Source organism: Egretta garzetta, unplaced genomic scaffold (assembly GCF_000687185.1).
Source record: "Egretta garzetta isolate BGI_Z169 unplaced genomic scaffold, ASM68718v1 scaffold20, whole genome shotgun sequence".
Classification (NCBI taxonomy): domain Eukaryota; kingdom Metazoa; phylum Chordata; class Aves; order Pelecaniformes; family Ardeidae; genus Egretta; species Egretta garzetta.
In genome coordinates, this window is record NW_009258388.1 from 1,483,304 (window position 1) to 1,490,993 (window position 7,690).

At 39.2% G+C, this 7,690-nt stretch overlaps 1 protein-coding gene across 3 annotated transcripts in view; it reads right to left on the reverse strand.

The window, feature by feature from the left end:
- Positions 1–7,690, reverse strand: part of SYTL2 (synaptotagmin like 2) — a 65,123-nt gene that overhangs the window by 30,737 nt on the left and 26,696 nt on the right. For all 3 annotated transcript variants that reach the window (XM_035897927.1, XM_035897936.1, XM_035897920.1), the window contains exons 3-4: positions 5,159–5,307; positions 2,278–2,416 (exon numbers count right to left, since the gene is read on the reverse strand). In XM_035897927.1, the coding sequence (XP_035753820.1) occupies positions 2,278–2,416; positions 5,159–5,307 (288 nt within the window). The remainder of the gene's footprint in view (positions 1–2,277; positions 2,417–5,158; positions 5,308–7,690) is intronic.

The following is a 7,690-nucleotide window of genomic DNA, read 5'->3' on the forward strand; positions in this document are numbered from 1 at the left end:
TGCTCAGGGACATGGTTTAGTGGTGGGATGTCAGGGTTAGGTTAAAGGTTGGACTCGATGATCTCAAAGGTCTTTTCCAACCAAAGTGATTCTATGATCTAATCAAGTATTTATGCAAATAAAGCGTCCTGCCCACATATTATAGATCACTTCGTAAGGTCCACTTCCAACTGTCTCACAAATCCTGGACTGTGCGAGCTTGCTTTAGAGGGAAGATCTTGAGCTACCTGTGAGAGTATGAGCATACATGAACAAGGCACACAGGCTGATTAATTTCTGGCACAGCTTGGAGCAAAGGGCAGGAGAGGGTCCTGGGCAATAATTATCAAGCTCACATGGCTGTGACCTGAAATAAGCCATCAAATCACCTCAAGTTAAAGACCACTATCAAGTTGCTCATATTCTAAGCAATTGTCTATATGTTCTTAAACCTCTTTATGTTATATATTTTTGAAGAGGCTGCCCTGGCAGTTTATGAAATGTATTACTCTTTATCAGTCACACACAATTTGGGGAGTTGTAATGGTAAGAATAACATTACAAGGCTGTCCTCCTTTTAAAGTATCATCAGCTTTTCCTGATGTGCAAGATGACATGCAAAATATTCTAAAAGACATATTAAACAGCAGCATGTCTTGTGCTGTCCATAAAGAAATAACTCCACAATAATCTCCTGAAGGTAAAAGCCACCTGTTAAAAAACTACAACCAATAACAACTAACACTGTCAGCATTAACTCCCCCCCCTCCAAGTTGGCTAATAAGCTGCTTCTTGTGATAAGCAACCTTTATCATCCTTACTGTACAACTTGATTTTTTGGGAAGTCTGTAATAGAGCAGTTTATTCGACCTTTTTCAGCACGATTTCAGACATGGGTAAGACAAATACCCCTTTGAGTTCACTGATAACGATATGCAAAGGATAAGAAAGACCAGTAATGCAAGCCAGAGTTGTTAAGACTTACACCAACCTTTGGTGCCATTCATCGTGAACGTGCATGCCCAGTTTGCAGACCACGAAAGTGAAAGATTCAACTGCTACTAGATACTGTACAAATGCATAGTAGGAGACAAGCCTTGCTGCAAAGAAAAAACAGGTGATGTACAGAGAAGGACTTGGAAGACAGACAAGAAAGTGAAAGGTTACAGAGCTGATCAATGGCACAACCAGAAGTAAAACAGTCATCCTAAGAGGTAATTCTGGCTCTTACCTCACCCTGTTCGCTGAAAACACAAACAATAGCTATCTGTTTTACACCCTGGTTCTTGTTTCCTTAATGGTGTTGAGGAATCTGGCCAGTTAAAGACATTTCATTTCCACCTGCTGTCACCCTAGCTAAGAGAGCAGCACCTCCCTTTTCAAACACAAGCTTTTTGAAAGCTTTTCACACAGCCAATAAATTACTATACGTAGGTATTTTAAAGAGAAGACACATCTCTCTCTCTCTCTCAGAAATCAACTCAGGATATTTCAAAGCAAAATGGAGCTGTTTGGGGTGTTTACAGACTTGAGATAGAGTGATTTAATACAAAATCCTCTGTGGTTCAGAAACTACTTATTATCCAGCTTTCCTGAAACAACTATAACCATTCAGGCATATCTAAGCTGCCTGTCTTGCCTTGCTCTCAATGGAACCCTCTCCCTTCCAGAAAGACATTCATTTTTCTTGATAGAATCTGACTTATTTTCTGCAAGTATCCAAAGATTCTGGTTCTTTCTACCTGAAATATGTTTGGTCTCCTTAAAAAGTCTCAGAGGTCTCAAACTGTGCACCCAAAAGTCTGGAAAATTCTAAAGAGCAATTTCACAGTCTCTTTATTTGTTGTATGATCCAAGTTTAAAATTCAGGCTGAATTGATAGTCTGGTCTCATTAAGTGACTGAATGAAGAGGCGCAGAGGTTATTGTCCCCCTATTACTAACTGCAGAGGTCTGACCATGGCCAGCCATTCTAACCAGAGAATCCTGGTCTCACTTCTGGGAGCCAAACTAAATTGTGACGTGACAACGTGTATGGGACCATTCTATACACCACTGATAACTTTTTCCTTGAAGAGGTAAACCAAAGATTGTTCTGCATTCAAATGAAGAACAAACAACAATGCATGACTATGATTTGTCAACTTTCAGAAGCATGGATTCCTTGGGCAACTCTGAGGAAACATTTGGTGACATTTGAAATAAGAGGCAAGTGCAATATTTTGGATGGAACTTACAGCTCACAAGTTTCACCAGTCCCAATATATATGTACTAAGCGCAATTAAACAGACAGCTTACCTCAAACTAGATTTCAGTGGTTCTTCTTCTTCCTGATGTTCCACAATGCCATGTAGTTCTGGTGGCACAAAGACTTCTTTATTAACATTGCTCACCCAGCTGTTCTTTGCTTTGTTTGATTTGTTCTGACTCACTTCAGCTAAAACATGAAACAAGAATATTGTTGTCTCCCATATGTTCATACGGGATTTCTTAAGAAGGGAATACTTGTATTTGCATTTAGTCCTACAGCTATTTCAAAAGGCCACGATACTTGAATGGTGTATAGAAGCAGATCTGGTGCCTTCTAAAGAATATTTTTTTAATGCTACTAGAAATGTCACATACTGCTCTGAATACTTCACTCTACTAATCCAGGTATAACTGCTTTAAGCCTTACAGTGATCCTAAATGGAGAAGTTTTCTACAACAACCCTGGTAAAGACTGATCCTGTGGCTCTTGTAGCTAGAGAAACATCAAAAATTCAACCTTGGTGTTCTGAGGAAACAAAAACAGTTAAACCATAGGAAACTGAAAATAGTCGAAGTTCTGTTAATCAAGTCAATTATTCCCTTCCTATAGCAGTAAACTGGAAGTTGGTCATAACTCTCATTTAAGCAGGTAGCTAATCCTTTATGGATAGAATTACCATAAGAAGTTAAGAAGGTAAGTATAAAAAACCCAACCAAATAAAAAGCCCCACCTTATTCAGCAAATGCAAATACATTTGGTTTTCTTTCTGGGGTGGGACAGAATCCTATTCTGATAACCCCTTTCAGAGTCAAAACATTAGTTTACATTATTTCCTCTACTGTTTTTTACAGTTCTCCAACAGTTTAGAAATTAAGAACTTCTTAGTGTGCAAAAATAAGCAAAATTTTTATTCTCATTTTTGCTATGCGTAACTGCAAGCAAAAATATCTTGACATCTAATGAGTCATTGAAACGAAACAATTGCACACAGTTCTGAATGTATCAGTATGCCCCTTTGTTCAAGTAACAAGATTGGGAATAATTAAACTTCCTTTAAGATAATATGGCTTTAAGTACTTTCCTTTAAGCTATAAGTTACTGTAAAATTCAGCTAGAATTTTACAGCTAATTTTCATAACTTTCAAGTCCAAAACCAGCCAAAGCCACAAACATTCCACACTAACCACTTGTGATTTTTTCCGTTTCAGGCCTTTTCTGGTTAACTTAAAACCCCAAAACCATCACACAGTAACCTCAAACTGACTAAACTGCCATTACCCAAACTCATCTCTGGGAATATAGGAATTGAGAAGGTATAACATTGCAGGATTAGACAGAGTAAAACAAGGCTAAATTGTAGTTACAAAACCTATAGAAAGTAGCAAGCTGTGGTCCGTCCACAGTGTTGACAGAAGTACTTTATTTCCTTCACTAGCACACAGCAAAATCCCTTAATAGAACTTAAAAAAAATAAAGGCTGCAAATTACAGTACAATCTGATGACAATTGTAAGAGCCTTGCCCTTCTAATTCAAAAGGATTTGGCAGAACTAGAGGAGATTAAGAGGGGATGGGGGTCAATTTTTCTGAGAAACAAAATAGATTTCTGTACAGAGAATGACAAAATAGACCAGGACTGTTCAGATTAGAAAGTCAGATGCTGAGATATTTATAACAGAAGTCTATAAAATCCTTTATACTGTATTATGTATGTTTTTGTGAATATAGATCGACTGTTCACATTCTCTCCCAGAGACAATGTTAATGGTGATCAATTCAAAAGCAGAAAAGGGAATGGTCACTTCTTATGTGAAAAACCTTCATTTTAAAATAGGTCATGACAGGACATGGTGAATGTTAAAGAGGCATGGCTTTAAAGAACTTCTTGAACAAATTAATTGGGAAAAAAATAATCCGGAAACACTGCCTCTATTTCAAAAAAAGTCTGAGGTACAATTTGCTGCAGGCTGGTCCTGGTCTTTGAGCCTACATATGCTTCCAGGCACTCTCAGAGGCAGGGTGCTGGGGAGATGAGCTTTTGGTCTGGTCCAGTAGAGCAGCTCTTATGTTCTACTCTTTTAGTTTGTTTCTCTCCAAACAAAACACTGTATTTACTTCTGATGTTAAACACAATGCATTATCTTCCCACATTCTGATTTTTTTAAATAAGAGTTTCAGAATATAATAGTTATTATCAAGCGAGCACCAAGCTTGTCGACATTACTCAAGTTACAGACAATATACTGCTACCTATCTGTACTACTAAATTAATGTCTGCAACTGTTACCTGGCACATGAACACAGTTGGCTTTAGCAAACCTTTCTGATAGATCATTTGAGGGCACCCACCATGATGTGGGGAATGGTGGGTACATTGAAAGGGAACATGGACACAGGATGCCAGTTCTAGCTGCCAGAGCTGCTAGCACATAGATTTCAGTAGTTATAACCACTAACTCTAGCTCATGGTGTTTACTATTTCAAATCAACTTGAAATATCTTTGGTCTCCTTAAAAATAAAATAAAAAAAAAATTAAACCTCAGAGGCCTCAAACTGAGTACCCAAAAGCTTGGAAATGCATACTAAAGAGCAACTTCCTCAATCTCTGATTCTTTGCATGTTCCAGGGTAGCTCACAGGGCCTCCAACATGGAAATGAGGACACAGTCCAGGAGTGCAGAGGGCTTTTAGTCCCACACATAAACACAAGCCAGCCCCTCCTGTTAGTAGTCATCACACAGAATTCTGTCTTTAATACAAAGCATTGGGAGAGAAGGCAGCTTACATTGTAAACTACATGGGAAATCTCTCTTTTGCATCATTTCTCCTTGTAGAGATACTAATATTATTCTTGTATTTCACAGACAGCAGTGTTTGAGGTTAGCTAAGAGCCAGCCTTTCCAAAATAAAATATAAACATAATGCTTACCAAGAGTGGCAGGCTTCCGTCGCATGGAAGCTCTAATAATATCTGCTCCATGTATCTTATCTCTGTGCCTCTTTGACTTTGCTTCATAAAACCACTGCCCGCTCATATTCTTTAGTTGAATATCATCTTTGACTTTTTCTGGCAAATGTCTGGGGAGGGAAAAAAAAAAAAAGAATAAATGACATACACACACAATCTACTTACCTGTGTGAACATGCAAAAACTCAGATTTTTTTTGTTCGTGGGGGCTTTGCTATGATAAACTCTCAAGCAGAGACAACCCTGGAAAAGTCTCCAGTAACTGCAGATCTTGACTTTTTGCCTCCAAAGGCCAGATTTCCAAGATTAAAACCAAGAGAAGCTGGCAGGGCAGCATCAGAAATCTGTGCCGAAATTAATCTACGGCTGCTTTGGGGCTCAGAAGATGCCTTCTCAGGCTGTTTATATCGCACTACTTTACACATACATTCCAAAAGTGCACTGGAAAGTTGGTGCCATTTTTTCCATAGTTTACACAAAAATCCTTATATGAATACAATGAGTTACAAAGGAAGACAGCATCACGTGGAAGAAACAACAAAATAAGTTTGTGCAGTTTATTGATCTGCATGGCTCCATCATATGAACTGCAGATATTTTAAATACTGTGAAGCAAATTTTTAATAATTTGATTTCAGGCTCCAGGGTCACCCTGCTTTTACAAAGCACACTTTAACAGAATGAAGAGTTGCTGTCTGCAATTTGAGAGGTTGTTTTCTTTCTCGTTAGGTGTATAACACATTAGGCATATGCTTATACGTGGCCTGGAGACTAACCTGCAGACCAGGAAAGTTACTACACAGATTTAGAGAGTACTTAATAAAAAATAAAGTTAAGTCATGCTTCATCTGCATTCTCCATATATGTCCTTTCCTTCAGCAGACAAGCTAATAACAGAGCCCAAAGAAGAAATCAAAACAAATCAAGTTACTCAGAAACTTTGAGGCTAAACACAGTCCACATTGCTGTGGGATGGTGCTGTCTTCCACAGGCCTGATGGCTTATCGTAGAATGATTTGGGTTGGAAGGGACCTTTAAAGGTCATCTAATCCAACCCAAGGAAGTTCATGCCAGTTTTATATTGCTCATATGTTTAGGAGAAGGCACTTCTAATGCAATCAAGCAACTATGATGACAGTCCTTTTATTATAGGTTGCAGATTTGACTGTCAAGTACAGACAACCACTCACAGCAGAGAAAGGATATTGAGCCAGCCCCAAGCCTCGCACTAAGATAGGCCATTCTCACCTATCGCTCAGCCTCTCCTTCATCTAGAAATGAAAAGGCTTATTTGAATGCATCAGCTGTATGAGAATTTGAATACCTAAAGTTCTTTTTGAAAGTACTGTCAACAGTGAGTCCCTACTAGGTGCGTAAACAACTTCTCTGCCTTGAATCAGCTATACACAGTTGAGGCTGCCAGGAATTGAGGTGACCACGGGCATTTTTAATGCCAAGATGCAACAGTCCACAGCATTACTGGGCCATTTAAAGACGTCCCTCTTGCTTATAACTCTGTGCTTCTCTAAGAGTAGGTGAGCCTGCTTTAGCAGGGGGGTTGGACTAGATGATCTCCTGAGGTCCCTTCCGACCCCTAAGCTTCTGTGTGTGAAAGTTACTACACAGATTTAGAGAGTACTTAATAAAAAATAAAGTTAAGTCATGCTTCATCTGCATTCTCCATATATGTCCTTTCCTTCAGCAGACAAGCTAATAACAGAGCCCAAAGAAGAAATCAAAACAAATCAAGTTACTCAGAAACTTTGAGGCTAAACACAGTCCACATTGCTGTGGGATGGTGCTGTCTTCCACAGGCCTGATGGCTGATCATAGAATGATTTGGATTGGAAGGGACCTTTAAAGGTCATCTAATCCAACCCAAGGAAGTTCATGCCAGTTTTATATTGCTCATATGTTTAGGAGAAGGCACTTCTAATGCAATCAAGCAACTATGATGACAGTCCTTTTATTATAGGTTGCAGATTTGACTGTCAAGTACAGACAACCACTCACAGCAGAGAAAGGATATTGAGCCAGCCCCAAGCCTCGCACTAAGATAGGCCATTCTCACCTATCGCTCAGCCTCTCCTTCATCTAGAAATGAAAAGGCTTATTTGAATGCATCAGCTGTATGAGAATTTGAATACCTAAAGATCTTTTTGAAAGTACTGTCAACAGTGAGTCCCTACTAGGTGCGTAAACAACTTCTCTGCCTTGAATCAGCTATACACAGTTGAGGCTGCCAGGAATTGAGGTGACCACGGGCATTTTTAATGCCAAGATGCAACAGTCCACAGCATTACTGGGCCATTTAAAGACGTCCCTCTTGCTTATAACTCTGTGCTTCTCTAAGAGCCAAAATACCCACTTCTCATATGCTGCAGGTCTTCCAAGCTGAAGCAGGAACACAGCAGTAGCTTCCCTCTGTCCTCAAGCAAATATATTACACAGGTATGAGCCAACTCCTCACTGCTCAGCCAGTTTATGAACACA